We start from the raw sequence: 19,656 nt of genomic DNA, 5'->3' as shown, positions 1-19,656 counted from the left end.
TCCCCCTTCTCTCAGGGCCCCGAGCCTGTTGGGGGCCACGCAGTCCTCCCTTGCACACTGCCATGCCAGCTTCAGGCTTGTTTTCAAGTCTGGCGACTGAACAACACTGGGACGCTGACCTGATGTTAACGATGGAAGCTCAGAGGTGGAGCTGGGTCCATGGGGGCCCAGCTTGAGGCCTGGGACCCTAGCAGAGTGCTCCCCACCCTACAGGGTGGCAGGACTTCTTTCTTAACACAGGCTGGCTCACTTCAGGCAGGGAACATTTGGGGAATTAAGTGTTGAAGCCAGAAGCAATTCCCATCAAGTGGAGCTCCTGGGCCCTGGAGGAGGCTGGCAGGATGGGGCAGTTTGAGAGCCCCTTCCAGGCGGGATCCTTGTGCTGTATTTTCTGTGTAAAGCAAAGTGGTATTGTGGGAACAGCTCTTGGGTTTGAGTTTCAGCTCTGCTATTCCTCACTGTGAGGCTTTGGGCAGCTCTCAAAACCTCCAGAGCTTCTGGTTCTTACCCTGGGGATCGGAGCTGAGAAAAAGAGCCTGCACCATGGTGTCGCTGGGAGATTTGCCAGGCAGAGAGTTGGCCTTCAGGGTCTGGGGGCCAGGTGGTCACTGGGAGCTGATAGAGGCTGGGGATCCTGATTGAGGAGACTGAGGAGCAGGCAAAGACCTGGGGCAGGACCAGTGCTATGGCTGGGAGCAGTTGGAGTCTCGGGCTTTGGGCTGCAGGGCACCTAGTGAGGCCGCAGGAAGGGATAGGAGAAAGCCAGCGTCACTTACTTGTCTCCTCTGCCCCACACTGTCCTGGGGAGGTTTGGGGTAAAACCTGAGACAACTTTGGTTCCCATGACAGAAGACTTGCGTGTTCACTATAGGAAATATTATCCAAAGCAAGAAAGGAGGAAACAGCCAGGACCCCACACCCAGAGGCAGCCCCTGTTAACCCTTTGGTGGGGAGCCTTCCGGACTGGCCAGGCATATTGGGACAAAGCTCACAGGGGGGCTGTCACAAAATCCAGCACCATGGGGAAGGGTGTCTTCTCTTATAGATGAGGAGATGGAGACTCAAAAGATCATGAATCTTGGTGAAAAACCCATAGCCCTTAAGTGCCCTGTCTTGGTCATTGCACATTCTACACATGCAACCATGTTTCACAGGCACCCATAAATAGGTACAAATATAATGTATCAGAAACATTTAAAACAGTAAAAAAAATTTTTTTAAGTTTTAAAAAAAGATCCCATGGGGAGAGAGTGGTGGTGGCCTTCTGGTCTCTGAGCCCAAAGTGTGTGTTCTCTCTTCATCTCTGCCCTGGAAATATCTGTGACACTCCTTTGTGGCCTTGCCTCCAGCCACAAGAAAGCCGCTTTCAAGATCCAGTGGCTTCCTGACATCAAACAGCCAGGAAGCAAGATGGGCTGGGCCCTCCCCAGGTGCAGGGCTCTGTACAAGGTGCAGAAGGGCTGCTTGAAAAGTAGCCCAAGCTGTGTCTTTCTGAAGTTCAGGCCAGTGCTGCCCAGTATGCCTCTGTTGGGGCCACGCAGCCGTGGATGGCTCAGCAGAGTGCTGTCTGTGCCTGGGCACAGGTGACCCCCTGCGGTCAGGGGCCCTCAGGTGGGCATCGGGCAAGATGGTAGATGGGCCTGGAAGCATAGCCCTTCTCTTTGGAGGTGGCTCGGTACTGGGAGCAGCTAGGATCTAAGGAATGGGTGGAGAGGCTGACTGCAGGAGCAGGGCTGCTGGTCCCACCTGAGGCTTAGTGGTCCTCAGGCTGGAGATTCAGTTTTACAACCTCAGCACGTGTGCGCAGTGGGTCTCAGGAATGAATGTCAGGGGAGGTCCCATGCTTCCTGAGCACCTGACCTCACCCAGCTCGGTGCTAGAGTTTACTTACTGGTCACCCCTTGTGGTCTCCACAGCAGCCCTGTGCGAGAGACAGTTGTTAGCCTGGTATGTACTTATAGAAACTGAGGCCTGAGACAGAGTCCTGTCTGTGACAGAGCTGGTGAGGGCGGAACTGGGTGTGTCCCTAGAACCCAGCTAACTCGGGGTCCTCCACCCCATCCCCTGCCCCTGGAAGAGCAGCTTGGGGCTGTGCCTATTTGGAGGGCAGCATGAGGGTCAAATCCTCCCACGTGAAGGTCAGTGGGCCCCTCTCTCCCTACAGACAGTGCACAAGCCAGGCCTGAGGGATGGCAGATGGCTTCCCAGAGGGCAGAGAGCACAGATGTACAGGGGGTTGTGTGAGGACAGGAATGATGGGGGGCAATGGTTAGGGGGTAATGGAGGAGTCTGATTGGTTAAAGAGTTGCATCTAATATGAAGGAGATAGAGAGCTACAGTAGGTGCTTGAGGCTGGGAGTGATGTGATGATGTTGGTGGTTGTGATGTGATCCAGGGGGACAGCCTGGGGGCAGTGACACCAGCTGGGAGAGTATAAGGCTCTCTGGGAAGCTCTTCACACCACTCTGCTTTTGCCTTCACTGTTCCTTCAGCTTGGTATTTAATCCCCACCTTTTTCACTCAGCAAACTTGCCCTCCCGGGAGCCAGCCAAGCATCACCTTCCTGGAGCTACCTTCCCCCACCCGCTTCAGGGATGTCAGTCTGTCCTAACACCTCTGTGGCACTTACCATGGTGTCTTATGAAGAGTCCATGTGCAAAAGAGAATTTTACAGGGCTTTTAATTACAGTGTTTTTTAATATTTGATTTAATATTTAAATTGAAATCATCCCGCTATGTTTTGACTTGAGATCTCATAGTTAGATTCTTATGAATTAAATACTCGTGTGATGCATGTCCACAAGATAAGACTGATGACAGCTGGGTGGAGATGGGCAGAGGAGGGCTCAGGACAGGCACACCGGGTGTAGGGTGCAGGGGATGTTTCACATTGGCCCTGGTTGGTCCCACTGATGAACTTCCGGGTCATACCACCCGTCTTCCTGTTGCAGGGTCAGCTCCTGGAACTCTTCTCATTCATTAACCCAGAATGTCCTCACTGTGGTGTCCATGCCATTCAGGACCCTCCCAGACCAGGTCTGTGGAGAGAGTAAGAGGCAGGGAGACAAGGGTTGATTGAAGCCGTGGGCTCGTGTGGGTGTCCCTAGCACCAGCTCCCACTTCTCCAAGTCCAAGGCATTCCTGTGGTCACCTCCCAGCGGTCAGCACCTTGGGCACAGACATCCTGGGCTCTGTGGGGGAGGATTGTGTGCCTGCTGGAAGTCAGGCTAGTCACCCTGCACCTGACCTCTCTGGAGCATTCCTCTCTGCAGAGGAGATGGCCCCTGATTGATTGAGGTCCAGACGGAGCTGTTAAAGATAACAATGAAGTCAGAGAAGCTGCCCTTGCCTAATGAAGCAGGCAGGCCTGCGCCTGGGAGGGACAGGTCTGTGGGGCAGCAGTAGTGAAAAGACAGAGACAGACCACCCTGGGTGCCCAGGACCTCCTCCCTTGCCTGAACTTGGGCAGTTGTCCATCTGTGCATGGTAACGAGGTATAAAGTCTCATTCCCTGGACCCAAGCACTGTGGAGACTGATGTGTCGGGGCTGGAACAAGGGGTCCTGGAAGGCCACGTGTCTTCTCTCATTCTTTTATAGCATGTACACACCAGCGTGTGTGAGCACCCATGATGATGAGTGTGAATATTATGGCAGCTGGGGCCATCTGCATGGCCTCCCCAGGGCCCCTAAACACAGCGTGTACATTATTTCCTGGAGTGTATATGTTTCTGAGGCCTGCTGTCCCCACTGCAGCTCAGTAGAGGGTTTGGAGAGACTCATATTTGCATTTCAGTGCTGGGGAGGGGAGGAATGGGGATTAGGATGAGTTTGTAGTTTGTTTGCTCTTACCCTGCTATAGTCACGCACACCCGGGTTTTCGTTTTGTTTTGTTTTTAGTGAGATTGACTTGTTTTAAGTTCAAATGCAAAAGCTCATCAAAATTTGATGGTCAGTATTTTGCCTTCTCTGGGCCAGGAGCTGGCTTGGTACAATATAAAAAAGGTGGGATAGAGGGGGCGCTCTGCTGGCCTCATCACAGCTGCTTGGCCTCAGGTGGGGTGCTCTGGGTGATCTCTGGGTCCTGTGCTCTGTGGAGGAGACTTGGGAGGTGCCTTTCTGTGACCTGTGGATTCCTTGGGAAAAGACTTTGAGCACATTCGGTCCCCAGGAGGAACTGTTCATTCAGTGTCTTGTGTGTTTGTCTCCCTTTACTGCTCTGAAGTTAGGGATTCAATTTCAACTCCTTTCAAGATTAGTTACACCATGGAATACTATGCAGCCATGAAAAAGGATGAGTTCATGTCCTTTGTAGGGACATGGATGCAGCTGGAAACCATCATTCTCAGCAAACTATCGCAGAAACAGAAAACCAAATACCGCATGTTCTCACTCATAGGTGGGAATTGAACAATGAGATCACTTGGACTCGGGAAGGGGAACATCACACACCGGGGCCTGTTGTGGGGAGGGGGGAGGGGGGAGGGATAGCATTAGGAGATACACCTAATGTAAATGACGAGTTAATGGGTGCAGCACACCAACATGGCACATGTATACATATGTAACAAACCTGCACGTTGTGCACATGTACCCTATAACTTAAAGTATAATAAGTAAATTAAAAAAAAAAAGATTAGTTACCCTTGAAATTTTGTCATGCATACTTAGCAAAGTCTAAAGTTAATCAGTAACTTAACCCAGTTTACTAATTCTTTTTGTACAAATGTAAGTCTGTCATTGAAGATTTTGTGCTTACAAAGTAAGAAGTGATTAGGGATTTTAGACTTCAAAGGTCTTAAAAAGTCTCTGGAAGGACTTTGTGTCCTCTCTTCTGACATGGAAGTCTTTGCTCTCTGTGCTGCAGCTGCCTGTTCTGAGCGGAACATTTAGCCTCTGGGGGTGTCCCTGCATCCTGGGCAGCGCCCATCGTGCCTCCTCTCCAGGCTGCAGTGGGTGGTCCTGGCTTGTCCTCCTCCAGAGCTCCTTGGAGCCCCTTTTAGCATTGGCCTTCTCTTTTCCTTTATTTCCTGGAAGGAGCATTTTCTTAGGCAGGTTCCTGCACACCTCCTCGCCCAGGACCTGGCTAGCTACAGCTGGCACGTGCAGATGGTCACACAGCAGAATGTTTTAATGCTGTACAGTTTGCCCTCCTGACAAAGGTGGGTCTGCAGAAGGCTAGTTACAACTGCAGGTTTTGAGACTTTCACTAGCATTTATTCTGGCATAGCTTGAAACAGCTGATCTGTCAGGGGAAGCACCAGCAAGTCAGCCTGCAGCACCCCAGCAGGATGGCACGTCCGGCCCTGGGGAGGAGTGGGGCCATTCTGCTCTGGCTGTCCAGCTTCCCAGCATTTAGGGGAAGAGTGAAACTGCAGCTGTCTGACTAGGGCGCTGCCCCGGCTCTGTGCCTGTGTTCTTACATTGCCAAAGAGCAGGGTGTCTATGAGAGGCCAGTGCCAGCCAGCTGTTGCCCCAGCCCCAGTTGGAGAGTCTGGAGTCTGCAGCTAGATTAACCACTGGATAGGTCCTGGGAGAAAGCTGTGGCCAACTCTACCAGGCACAGAGATTGGAGGAGAGAGGGGGCGGTGCCCAGAGTGGGTGGCGGTGGCTGAGTTCATTCCCAGTGAGGAGGCTGGGATCCTGAAGGCAAGGGAACAGGGGCAGTTCTCCTTACAAGGCTGATTCTAACAGCTCTTTTGATTTGTTTTTAGTTGAGTTATAATTCACATATAAAACTCACCACATAAATTTCACTGGTTTATAGTATTCACAAGATTGTGCAACCATCACCATTATTAAATTCCCAAACATTCTTATCATCCTGGGAAGAAACTCCTACCCATTAGCCCTTACTCCCTAGGTCCACTCCCAGTAAAGCCCTTTACTTTTTCACTGCTCCTTGCTGCAAGTTGCCAGCAGTACAGACTTGAGCGGGAGTCACAGAGTCCAGGAACCTCAGGGCTGGGATGTGGTGGAGACAAGGAGCTCAGGCACTGGTGACAGGCACTTGCTGGCTGTGTGATTTGGAGAAGATGCTTAACATCTCTGTGTTGTGGTTTTCTCTGCTGTTTGTTTGTTTTGTTTGTTTTGAGATGGAGTCTCGCTCTGTCACCCAGGCTGGAGTGCAGTGGCATGATCTTGGCTCACTGCAAGCTCTGCCTCCCGGGTTCATGTCATTCTCCCGCCTAAGCGTCCCGAGTAGCTCAGACTATAGGCAGCCGCCACCACGCCCGGCTAATGTTTTGTATTTTTAGTAGAGACGGGGTTTCACCATTCACAGGACGGTCTCGATCTCCTGACCTCGTGAGCCGCCCGCCTTGGCCTCCCAAAGTGCTGGGATTACAGGTATGAGCCACCGCGCCCGGCCTTCTCTGCTGTTAAATGGGGCTAACAACTACCTGTTTCCCACCTCATTGGGTTGTTTAATAAGATAAAATGAGATGCTGTGTAAGTAATAATAGCTACACTTGTTAAGACCTTTGCCTGCATTATTCTTATTTAATTCTCATTAATCCTGGGAAGTATGAGTTATTATTATCCCTATCTAATACATAAGGAAAAGCAAGCACCAGAGAAGTTCAGTAACTTGTTCAAGATTGCACCACTATGAATCAGTGTTTAGCTGCAAAGCATGGAAAACCCAATCCTGTCTCGTTTATAGAAGAGGGAAATTATGACCAGAATGGGAAGTCCAGGGGCCCGGCAGGCTGATTTGGCAGCTCATGGACCCCTTCAAGGACGGAGGGAGGTTCCTTTGGTGGTGGCTGCATCTGTGTGCTGGTGGCAAGGTGGCAGTTGCAGGTGCAGCCTCACACCCCTGTGCGTCCACCCTCTTCTCAGGGTACTCACTTCCTCCCAGAAGCCCCAGGTCGACTTCCCCTCGTGTCCCATCAGTCAGGACTGTGGGTCACAAACCCCCTCCCACGTTTCTCATTGGCAGCGGGAGGAGGCTTGCCATGATTGGCTTAGATTACTTGGGATCTGCCCCATTATCAGGAGGGATCACACTCCAAATGTAAATATTGGCATTTAGTTAAGAAGTGGGAAATGGATTTTGAGTGGACACAGCAGTATCTTGACAGTATCTACCAAGACCAGCAGGGAGCTGAGCCGAGGTCTGAACCAGCCCTCTGAGGTCCACGCCACTGCACTTCAGCACAGCTCCTCCGCCTCTACAACACCTGGGATGTAGCAAGTGTTCCGTGAATCTCGTGTCGATTCATAAATTCTAGTTCTCACCCCACACCCCTGAGTTTTTCTGACCTTCTGTTCCTCTTCTAGAGCTCAGTTAAGTGGTTGCTTGGCCTCCGTTTGAGCTTTACTTGTGGGAAACTTAGTACCTTACCTAGCATTTTCTTCCCTTTTTTGACCATTAAGTGCCATGGCTACTTTTTGGGTGAATTAGGAAAAATCTGCTTTAGATACAAAAATTCAAAAAAAGGGGCCCGCTCTAGGCAGTGCAGCCCTTCATGGCTTGAAAAGATGCCTTTGTGGTAAGAAAATAGCAATGCTTACCTCTGGGTAGGTGCAGCCTTGCTTGGGAGATGCCCCTCAAGGTTGGTGCCTTTGTGCAGTGCGCAAACTGCACAACTGTTTTGGGATGTCTCTTCCATTAAGGAATGCTGCAGAGGGATTTTTAACGTGCTCAAGCCTCTGCCCTCCTGGGCACTGGCACAGAGTGGAAGGTTTGTGCCTGAGTTACCCAGGTTTGGAGGGCATGGTGGCCAAGGGTTCTCCTTCCTGCCTGAAGATGGTGTATCTCCCTCTCATGAGAGGGTTTAGCTGAAGAAGGGTGAACCTTCACCTTCCTGACCCTTACCTCCTCTTCCCTTTCCCTTCCCCGGGGACAGGTGGTGAGTGTTTGGGAGGTGAAAGATTCTGCTCAGGGGGAAACCAATTGGCCTGGAATGGCCTCGGCCCTTTCTTTAGCCTCAGTCCAGGCAGCACTGGCGGTGCCATGGCCTCTGAAGACTGAACTGTCACAAGACTGTTCATGATAAAATTGGGGAAATCCAAACCCAGGGCTTCCAGAGGCCCGGGCAGGTGGAATCTTGTCCTTGAAGCTGGAGAGTCTTTACATTGACCCAATGAGTTTTGGAATGGAGACTGGGCTTCCCTGTAGAATACAGGAAGGCTCAAGCTGTGGTCATATGGCCTCTCAAGTTCTTCTAGGTTATTCTGAAAGTTCCCTGGGGTGAGCAGACAGCTTGAGTGGGAAATTGGGGCTGGGGGTCTCCTTTACTCCTGGCAGCACCGACCCTCATGTTTCCTATCACTGAGTTTTCCTGAAGGTTCCCTTTGCCAAGTTCCTGTCTGGTGGGAATTTTCAGCTTTGATTAACAAGCCCAGAGAAGCAAAACGTAAAGGAAATGTATTTGCTGACATTATGCAAAGGTGGAGGCTCTGCTTGTCTTGTTGTGTGAGCACATAGTCGTTTTTTCAGCAGCAGTTGGAACGATTTTATAATGATGATGGTGACTATAATAATAAACAAAATAACATCCATAATGTATTGGGTGCTTGCCATGAGTCAGGTTTTACAGATACAGATAGCTCACCCAGTGGCATGCGACTAGGACGTGGTCATGGTGGGATTTGAGCTCAGGCTTTCCTGACTTTGAGCTAGTACCTCTAACGCCTCTCTTACCAACATGTGCCTCTTTTACCTGGATCTTCGGATTTGAGGGAGAATTACGGTTTTTGAAACAGAGCTCTGCAGACCAAAGAATATGCCACATAGTCTCATGAGCCTGCAGATGGAGACAGCCAGGAGCTGCCCTGTGATGGTGACTCCTGACTTCCTCCAGCTATTTGCTCATCTGTGAAATGGGGATTTACATTCACACCTGTCTCATAGTTAGAGATGATGCCCTGGTGGCTCTGGGCATGTGCAGGTGTGCAGGGTTGGAGTCAGAGAGCTCTGAGTCCACCTGGGTGGCATCCTGACTAAGGATGTGGGCTTCTTTCTTACCCTTCTAGGCTTCATTTTGTCATCCACAGAATGGGAATAATGACAGTAATTCATAGCAGCCTTCCTTACAGGGCAGGATCCCATGAGATACACCTCTAAGGCTCTTAGCATGCATGAAATACACATTCAGTGAGTGCCAACTATGATAGGTTTCCTGATAGAGTGCTGGGTTTGTATATTTCTAGTGGTTTTGAATTAACAATTTGAGTTTGAATAAACTTCAGAAGAACCTAAAAGTAAACAAAAAATGCATGAATATCTGACTCCATGAAGGAATTTGGAAAATGGTGGGTGGGGGGTGGTGTTTATTTCAGAGTTTCACTGGCTCCTGTGTTCATTGCTAAAGAGTGACGGGTTCCCTGAGAATACCAGTTCTCACATTCATGGAGGGAGAGGGGGCACAGAGGGAGGTGACACGGTGTCCCCAGGCTCACAAACATCCACACCTCCACTTTCTTCATCCTCTCAGGAGCTATTTTGTTTTCCTTCTGTTCCTTAAAGAGCAGCAGCCGAAGAGCCAACTCTGGCTTTGTTCCTGTTCCAAAGCCATCCTGGTTCTAGGAGACATGCCGCTTGGCCTGCAGCCCACGTATGACTGCCTGGCCTGCCCCCTCCACTCATCCCAATGCTAAGGCCAGAAAACCCAGTGCCCTTGTCCCCAACAGGAGCATGCACGCATGCACACACACACACACATCCCCGCCTTTCGGGAGGACTCAGAGCTTGTGCTTAGAGTACAGAGGGTCACAGGGTGGCATCTGACATCAGCATTTCAGCTCGCCATTCCTGTCTGGGGTGAGAACCATGGGAAGATGCCAAGGCTGTTACATCTTGCCCCTCCCTTAGAGCATTGGGATCTCAGACAAGCAGAGAGCCAAATCAGGAATGAACTTCCATTCACAATTGCTTCAAAGAGAATAAAATACCTAGGAATCCAACTTACAAGGGATGTAAAGGACCTCTTCAAGGAGAACTACAAACCACTGCTCAGTGAAATCAAAGAGGACACAAACAAATGGAAGAACATACCATGCTCATGGATAGGAAGAATCAATATCGTGAAAATGGCCATACTGCCCAAGGTTATTTATAGATTCAATGCCATCCCCATCAAGCTACCAATGAGTTTCTTCACAGAATTGGAAAAAACTGCTTTAAAGTTCATATGGAACCAAAAAAGAGCCCGCATTGTCAGCAAGTCTGAAGGACAAAGCAAATGGACATGTCAGGGTCCTTTAAGTGATCCTGCCTCTCTGCAGGGGCAGGCCCTACTGTTTCTCAGACATGGAGGGACCCAGCAGGGGATGGAGGATGCCCCCCTGACTCCTCTGAGGCCCTGGGTTCATAGAGCGGCTACAAAGTCTAGGAGCTGTCGGCTGATGACCAGAGGGCCCTGTACCTGAGACCTGGCTGGAGCCCATCCCAGAGTGGGAGCCGCTCAGCTGGTGGCTGGACATCTGTTTCGTCATCTGCGAGGGGGCCAGTGGGTGCCTGCTGAAATTCTGATTCCTCCAAGGGCTGTTTAGTCTACTGGGCTGACCAGGCTCAGCCCCAGAGAAGCCTACTGGATGGAAGCCCTTCACCCACCCTGAGACCCGGGTCCAAAACCTTCCCAAGCTTTCAGAGTCCACATGTGTAGGTTTCAATGAACTTATGTCCTATTGGTTTGTCCATTCCTCTGCCAAATGTGTGTGGAGCACCACCGTGTATGGGCCGGGTGCTCTGATGGACAGCAGAAGAAAAGCATTGAGCTGCCCTCCTGGAGCTTCCATGTAACTGGCACATTCAAATCACAATTATTTTATTATGGAAAGTTTTAAGCAAACAAAAGCAGAGCAAATATTATATTGAAGCCTCATGAATCTGTCACCAGTTTTAGTCTTTATCAACTTATGGCCAACCTTGTTTAATCCCTGCCCCTTCCCTCTCCTGTTATTCTAGTACAAATCCCAGAAATGCTATTGTTTTGTCTGTACATTTGAGAATGTATCCCTAGAGGACAAGGGCTCTTTTAAAAATTATGTAACTATACTATTAATAATAATTCCTTAGCATTACCAATGTCTGATCAGTGTTTACATTTCTAATGGGCTCACAAATGTAACATTTTTTGACTGTTTGAGTTAGGATCCACTAAAGGTCCATCCATTGCATTTACTGGAGTTGGTGTGTGTTTTAAGTCTCTTCTAAGCTGTCGCAGTTGGTCTCTGGGGCAGTCAGGATAGCCTGGGAACTCATTATCAATGCAAATTGTCAGCCAGCCTCAGACCTACTGGATGAGAAACTCTGGGGGTGAGACCGTTAATCTGTGTTTTAACAAGCCCTCGGGGGGTTCTGATGCACAGCAGAGCTGAGACTCTCTGGTCCGTAGGTTTGCCCTCCTTTCCTGTATATTTTCCTTATGATTATCTCTAGGAGAAACCTGTCTCTCTGGTCGAGTTTTCCCGATCTGGGTTTTCCGGTTGATCACCAGGAACTGATGTACAAGTTCCTCTCTCATCTGAACCAGGGGAGCTGAGAAGGCTCTTCTCTCTCAAAAGAGGGGGCTGACTTGTAGAGGTAGAGGTCCCTGAAGGGTGATGCAGAATTTGCCTGCTGTAGAAGCAGGATGCACGCTAGTCAGGAGAACAGCATGTGCAGTGTCGAGGCTGAATCAAGCACAGATATTCGAAGGCCTGTGGATAGGTTTGATATGGCCAGCGATGTGGGGCAGTAGAGAGAGAAGAGACTGCAGAGGGAGGTGGGGTGGACTTCGAAAAGCCTGGGGTCAGTAGTGTGCTGGACTTTATCCCATGAGGGAAGGGCATCAGGGGAAGACCCTGACAAGGTTGAGTTAGGTGAGCAGACCTCGATTTTGACCAGATGGCTTTGACTGCAGGGTGAGTGTGGCTGGGGGAGGGGGCAGGCCCAGGATAGGGAGACTGAAAGTTCAGGAGGATCTGGACCAAGGCTGTAGTGGTGACTTAGCAGAGGAGAGAGTGAATGCAAGAGATGAAGGAATGACAGGGCTTGGGGGTAGAATGAGAAGGGAGGAAGTCTAGGGACTCTCCCATTTGGGAGCGGTGGTAGTTTTACTGGCAAAAGGGGTATTTGAGGAGAGAGGCAGACCTGGGTGGTTTGGAAGCTGATCCCACATTGTTGGAGGTCACTCAGCATGGCATGTGTGTTACTAATATCCCAACTCAAGAGAGTTGATGCCTCAGTTGGGAAAGAACTCGCTGGCCCTCGTAGTCTGTGGATAGTCACTGAGTCCACTTTTGGGCACACATAAAAAATCCATCCACTCACCCACCCATCCATCCACCCACCCATCCACCCGTCCATCCATCCATCCGTCCAACATGGAGTGCCTGTGACATGTCAGGAGCTAAGGAATTAGAGATGAAGTAAGACTTGGCCCTGCCCCAACAAGCAGAGTCCGTGGGAGAGAAGCCCGGAGGACAGACAGAAACATCTTAGTGCCATATGTAGGGTGATCTGGTAGAGCCTCTCCAAATGCTGGATGCTGGAAGGCAGGGCTGCGAGGTTGCAGAGTATAGTTCGTGAAAATTAGCAGTAAAACTGTTGGTCAAGCAAGTGTGTCTTCAGCTCTCCCAGCAGTTGCCTGGATGTGTAGAGGCACAATTGGAGGCCCAGGAACCAGTGCAGGAACCTGCAGTTAGGAGAGAGACTGTGATCCACCCCACTGACAGTCTGGGATTGCAGAGACTCGGGCTTTTCCTGTCTTGGGAAACTCAGCTGCCCCAGCTTGCTCTCCCTGGGGCATCTCATCTCTTGGACTATTCAGGGAGGTAGGAGGGGTAACAAGAAGATGCTACCCCGTGTCAGGATGGGCCCGGTGCCGCCCCCAACTTGGCCTGGGCTTGATGCTGGCCATGGTCTCTGCCATGGTAAATGCTCATTTCCATAATTATTATTTAGCATTTGCAGAGTGGTTATTTTACACTCAGAGTTCTTTGTAGTGAGAGGGTCTCCTGGTTCATGCCAATAAAATTTCCATTTACTCTGGACATCCACCATGGTGATTAAAAACAGCCCATAAATTATTTACTGAAATGGAAGTTCAGTTTACGGTAATAATGCATTAGTTCAGCTAGCCATGAAGCCTGTTATAGGGTAATAAAAGATTTTTTATTTTCCTTCTGAAAAGATATTTGCCAGTAACCGACATATGACCTTGAGCTGATCAGTGTTCAAAGATGACACTGCAGGCAGGCATGTAAGGAAAGAATGAGAGAGAGTTTTTTTCAAATAGCCTGATTTTAGGCAATCGTCAGCAAAGGCCTGTCATCTGACAGCCAGCAGGGAAAAAGAAATGAAAATATGTGTATATATATGTTATATTTTTAAAAATCATAAGTACTACACCTTAAAACTCCTTTTGAAATTGGGCATTTATTTGATGGATACATACATCCGAAAGCTAACAAGAAGGACTGTTTGGAGAAACTAGCATGTCACTATTGTTGAGACCACCTGTCACATTTCCTCGGAGCCTGGAACCTTGTAGAATAAAGTCAGCCCTATGGTTCTGTCTTCATCTTTAAACATGTTGTATTTATGGAGCAGAATTGATTTTGTGTATCTCCGAGAGTCTACGATTCTGCTCACGGCCATTTGCTGACTAATGTCTTTGGCAGAGGAGAACAGCAAGCACGTTCATGAATTATGGCTCTCTTTGAGGTTCTCTTATCAAGACTATTTTTTATTTTAAGAACGTCTGCTTTGATTAAAGCCATTAGAGCTGGGAACACATAAAAATGTGTCTGAATTTTATATGGGTTGCATTTTACAGCGGGAACCCAGATGAAGTCTGCATTTTAATCCTTATGCCATTAAGACCAGCGATGAGGATTAACCTAACAAGCTAAACTAGTTCCTCCTCAATTGCCTGGTTTAGGGTTGTAAGAAATCCTGGGGCAGGAGACTTGTTGGCCAGGATTTGATACTTTTATTTATTTTTCCTCTACATTGCTGCAAAAATATTTTCATTTCTTTATATACCCCTCTTTCTGGCAAAAATTGTTTAATGTGTTGGGGTGGCGTGTTCCAGGTTTATGAGTGAATCTATAACCACCCTCATCACCTTAGTTTTATGTTCACTAAAGTTAAGAAAGATCATCTGCACACTAGCTCTACAAGACTGAAGTGATGTTAAATTATCTAATACATAACTAATAGCAAAGGAGACATGATAATTAATTTTTGTTTGTTCCCCAGAAAGCTCTTCTGTTTGTTCCCCAGAAAGGTCTCTTCCCCCTTCGCTTAACCATGGTTTTGTGGCTGGTAGTTTGCGCTCCTGAAAGGGTCAGTGTTAGCCGGGCATGGTGGTTCACGCCTGTAATCCCAGCACTTTGGGAGGCCGAGGTGGGCAGATCATGAGGTCAGAAGATCGAGACCATCCTGGCTAACATGGTGAAACCCCGTCTCTACTAAAAATAAAATAAAATAAGTAAGTAAATAAATAAATAAATAAATAATTAGCCGGCTGTGTTGGCGGGTGCCTGTAGTCCCAGCTACTTGGGAGGCTGAGGCAGGGGAATGGTGTGAACCCAGGAGGTGGAGCTTGCAGTGAGTGAGCCGAGATCATGTCCCTGCACTCCAGCCTGGGCGACAGAGCAAGACTCCATCAGAAAAAAAAAAAAAAAAAAAAAAAAAAAAAGAGGATCAATGTTTCTCTGATTCCTTGATGTGAAAACATCAAATCTTTCTGTATTATGGGATTTCAGAGTAACTTAGTGCTCGAAGTGGAAGATGCTTTGAGTAGGCCTTTATTTAATCTACTTGGAACAGTACAGTAGGTGTTTCTTAAAACTCCTAGCTCCTTTAGCTCTGTCCTTGATCACATTTCTTGACAGAGCGTTTTTCTTTAACCTGTCTTTTAGCAGTCTTCCTTCTCTACCTCCACAGAGGGTCTGGATTTTCTTTTCTTCAGCTTCCTTTCTTTCTTCCAAGCCTCGACTCTAAGAAACTCTATTTGTGTCGAGGTGTTGACCTAGCCTTTCTCTTCTGTTCCTAGTGTGTCTTGAGTCAACCCTTGGGGACCGAACGGGACTATTCCCTGGGTGAGAGTAGTCCCAAGGGAGATGATGTTGTATTAGCTTTATAGAAGCAGCGGAGGCAGGGCCACACTTAATGGCATTTGGGATTCCTTGCTGTGGATAATGGCCTCTGTATAATTGATAGCCAGGACACACAGCCTACCCTTGGTATGTATAGGGCATTACATACATCAGTTCTCTCCTGTTGTCCGTTAGCTTTTATCTGTCAGATATGCATAGATTAATAGATAATATTCTGTCGACCCTTTGTATTTTGTTTCTCATCATTTACCTACTGAATGAAAGATCTCAAGCCTTGCTGGGACACATCAGAATTAAACTCCCCATTCTCCTCAGGGGGTGAGACAGGCCTTTCCATTGCTTTTCCCCTGAGAAGTTTTGAGCACCACTTTGACATCCTAAGTAGTGAAGTAGAGAAATAGCAGCATGTCTCTACTGGCTGTGTGTATTTCTGGGCTGTGCTGATGGACATTTGCTGGTGAATTATCTTTGATTTGGAATTCACAGATACACAGATGTGGGTTACTGCTCCATACCTTCTGTGCAGATCAGTTTTCAATCATTGCACAGTGTAGCTGAATTTTAACTTCTGATGGAAAAAGTTCATGAAGTTTAGCTGCCTCTAGGCCCAGCTGGGTGATCAGCAAGTCAAATGATTTGTTTAATACTGGCCCAGTTGCCGTGGGGTTGGGGGGAGGTACAGGAGAACCAAAAAATCTTTGCCTTTTGGCCTCAAAGTATCCTAGAGTCCCCTGGGGACCCACTGTGTTCCGTGTGTGGCCCAACCTTGGCTGTTTTGCAAATCAGTGAGAAGACCAGGGCTCTGAGAAGGGCTGAGTGATGGGATAATTAGAACCAAGCAGCAGCGGGGTGGATGGTTTGTCTGCAGATAATAGCTTGTTTGCTAATTGCCACCACCAGATTTTCTGGGCAATTAGACATTTGGTTTCTTTCAGGACCGTCTGTGCAAATGTGGACACATGGCCGCAGGCCTTCCAGGTAGCAGGTGGAGAGGGTGGCTCCTGGTGCTGATGGCATTTCTCTGCAGGCTGCCCAAGGGCTGTGGGCAGGAAGGACCTCTCACCAACAGGTGGAAGGACCATCTGGCTGGAACCCCTAGTGGGGAGGCAGAGATCCCCCTGCATTCATGGAAGGGGTTCCCTTGTGCTAGGAGATGAGCAAAGATGGTGGAGTTCAGCAGGCTGGTCTAGAAACGGAGCTGACTTCTCCATTCTCTTTTCAAGAGCAATTAGCGCCCACGGCTAATAGCAATTCTGTTAGTCGTGGATGCTAATAGAAATCAGAAATAGCTTCCCTTCCCAGATGAGCAAGTTGATTTAAACTTTTCAATAAAGTTTTTTTTAAAAAATATGTATAATATAAAATTTGCCATTTAAGCCAATTTAAGTGTACCATTCAGTGGCATCAATTATATTCACAATGTTGTGCAACCATCACCACTATTTCCAAAACTTTTTATTACCCCAAAGAGAAATTCTGTACTCATTAAGCAAGAACTCTCCATTTCTCCCTCCCTCCCACCCCTGGTCACCTCTAATCTACTTTCTGTCTCTATGAATTTGCCTATTCTGGAGATTTCCTATAAGTGGAATGATACAATATTTGTCCTTTTGCATCCATGTGTTTTACTTAGCATATTTTCTAGGTTCACACATGTTGTAGCATGTATAAGAATGTCCTTCCTTTTTACAATGAAATATATGGATATACCACATTCTGTTTATCCCTTCATCTCTCTTTTTTTTTTTTTTTTTTTTTTTTTGAGATGGAGTCTTGCTCTGTCACCAGGCTAGAGTATAGTGGCACAGTCTCAGCTCACTGGAACCTCTGCCTTCTGGGTTCAAGTGATTCTCCTGTCTCAGCCTTCCGAGTAGCTGGGACTACAGGCACATGCCACCACGCCTGGCTAATTTTTGTATTTTTAAATAGAGATGGAATTTCACCATGTTGGCCAGGCTGGTCTTGAGCTCCTGACCTCGAGTGATCTGCCCACCTTGCCCTCCCAAAGTGCTGGGATTATAGGCGTGAGCCACCGCACCCAGCCTATCCCTTTATCTGTTGTTGGACACTTGAAGTGTTTCCACCTTTCTGTTATTGTGAATAATACTGCATGAACATTTGCATAAAAGTATCTCCTTGAGTCCCTGCTTTCAGTTTTTTGGGTAGATAACTAGGAATGGAATTGCTGGTCATATGGTAATTCTGTACTTTTTGAGGAATTGCCAGACTCTTTTCCACAGCAGTTGTCCCGTTTTACATTCCCAATAGCAGTGCACAAGGATTCCAGTTTCTTCACATCCTTGACACACTTGTTATTTTCCTTTCTTAAAAAACTATAGCCATCTTAGTCAGTGTGAAGCCATATCTCACTGGTTTTGATTTGCATTTCTCTATAGACTAATGATGTTGAACATCTTTTCATATACTTGTTGATGTGTCTTTTGTGTATTCTCTTTGGAGAAATGTCTATTCAAGTCCTTTACCCAGCAAGTTGGATTTTGCCTCTGTAATTACTGGACTGTGCCTCTCTCTCCCCAAGATAGGAATTGAGCCTCATCAGGAGGAGAGATGCTGTGAGCTTACAGAGAGTGGGAGGTGGCTCTGCAGATTTGAGCCTTCACATTCCCTCTTGCATGATTCATTTCATTCCTACAGCCTGTCTGGTACCCACTGTAATGATGCTGCCTGAGTTCTCATCAAGTAGAAAAAGAAATCAGCAAGAGCCTGGGATTAACCCAAAGTGATTTAGCAGAAGAGGCAGATGGAACCATTCCACCTGCTCCCCTAGAAGCAGACAGGCTCTTCTCAGACACCTCAAACCTTCTGGTTTCCTTGACCACAAGTATTGCCTTGGAAAATTACCCATTTCTTCCTAGCAGGTTTCAGTACGTATGTACTAAATGGAGCAGGATGTGCAGAGCACCGAGGGTGGTGCTGGGTCGCTGCAGGTGCCCAGCGCCCGGCCTTCGTCTCTGCAGTGGGAGCACACAATCCTCACTCAGCTTCTCTGTGCCCTGCCAGCCCTAGGCAGCAGGCAGGGAGAGCACAGTAGTGCGTTCCAATGCCGGCCGGGGAGAGTGTGTTTTCTCCCCGGGGGGCCCACTCCTGGGGCAGAGCCACTGGGCTCTGGGAAGACTTCAGAAAAATGCTAGGCCTGAATGATGGTGAGTGCAGAGGAACAGACAAAATGGTGTTCCTGCTGCATAGCTGCTGGCCCTTCGCCTGTTTGACCTCGTGGCTGTTGCGTCCCATCTGCAGGGGCTAGAAATGCTGATCTGTCTGCCTTTTTGCTGTGGTTTTTATGATTGAAAAAGGTCCCAAACCTTCAGTATCACTGAAGAGAGATGAATTCACATTCCCTGGCAGGGGGAGGGAGGAGCTGGCGCATCTGCTAGGACGCTCTTTCTGAAGCTTCATCACATGCAACCTTCCTAGGACAGGGGTTGCTCTTCCTTGAAGGGGAGGTACCCCTCACCCCTTTGGGAACCCGAGGGCTGTAGATACTCTTCCAAGAAAATGCACACAAAAATTTGACATAATTTCAGGTGGCTACAGGTCCTGTGAGTCCATCATGGAGCCTAGCCTCTGGCCCCACAGACAACACAGCCAGGAGCTGGGGCTTTTAGGCACTGACCAGCATCTCCAACTAAGCTGGGTTGAGTGGCACAGAGGGAGAGGCCTGGTGGCGACTGGGAGGAAAGGAACATCTCATTTGGTCAAGTTCTAAATACCAAATGCAAGGGGGTGCTGGGACGATGATCCTGCCTTCCTGGCTGGGACTGGGCCTTGCCCATTTCGTGAGCTGGCATTGCAGAGGCCGCAGTGCCTGGAGGAGTAAGGCCATGTAGCCCTCATTTCCTCCCCCTGGGTCAGCCCATGCGACTTATAAGGAGGTGACTTTGTTTTTCCTTTCAGAAACGGCTCCCACATCTGCATATTCATCTCCAGCCCGGAGTCTTGGGGACACAGGAATAACGCCTCTGTCCCCCTCCCATATTGTGGTAAGAAATTGTGTGTGTGTGTGTGCACGCGTGCGTGCGTGCATGTGCATACTGACTTCCTTTGCATTCTGGGTCTGATCTCACAGTTCAGGCTGCTGGACAGCCTCTCACATTCACTGGTTAGAGATTAAATTGACCTGGTCCTGGCCACGGGAGCCCTGCCAAGCCCCTTCCCCAACTCTGGGCCTGGGAAGGCTTTCTGTGCTGTGGCTGGTGCTTCTGGAGCAGGGGCTTGGGTGGGTCACAGAAGTAGGTGAGATGGGAGAAGCCCTTTAAAGATTCAGGGTCAGAGCCTGTGAGGCGTCCTCTTGAAAGGAAGCCGCTGACTCTGGCTAGTGAATCGGTGAGATACATGGGCTCTGTTGACTGCAGTTTTCTGCAGTGTCCAAAAGCCCCTGGCAGTATAATCGCTTCTGCAACAACTTGCCCGGTAGAGAAGCCCTGAGCAGGGCTTCATATGCATTGAGGGGGGCTGTTGCTCCCACCCTGCCCTGTATGAGGAAAGATGGATGTTAGGGGGCAGCTGTTAAGAGGGGTGTGCACATAGATGCACAGGCAGCCAACCCGAGTGAGTGCCCGGAAGACAGGGCAGCTTTGTGT

General features: G+C 48.7%; 1 protein-coding gene across 1 annotated transcript in view; it reads left to right on the top strand.

The window, feature by feature from the left end:
• HSPA12A (heat shock protein family A (Hsp70) member 12A) overlaps positions 1–19,656 on the top strand; it is a 75,123-nt gene that overhangs the window by 18,071 nt on the left and 37,396 nt on the right. The window contains exon 2 of the mRNA XM_030940302.1: positions 18,971–19,056. Within this exon, the coding sequence (XP_030796162.1) occupies positions 18,971–19,056 (86 nt within the window). The remainder of the gene's footprint in view (positions 1–18,970; positions 19,057–19,656) is intronic.

Source organism: Rhinopithecus roxellana, chromosome 11 (genome assembly GCF_007565055.1).
Source record: "Rhinopithecus roxellana isolate Shanxi Qingling chromosome 11, ASM756505v1, whole genome shotgun sequence".
Taxonomy (NCBI): Eukaryota; Metazoa; Chordata; class Mammalia; order Primates; family Cercopithecidae; genus Rhinopithecus; species Rhinopithecus roxellana.
Note: the sequence above shows the minus strand (reverse complement) of the source record. Positions and strands in the feature narration are given on the sequence as shown.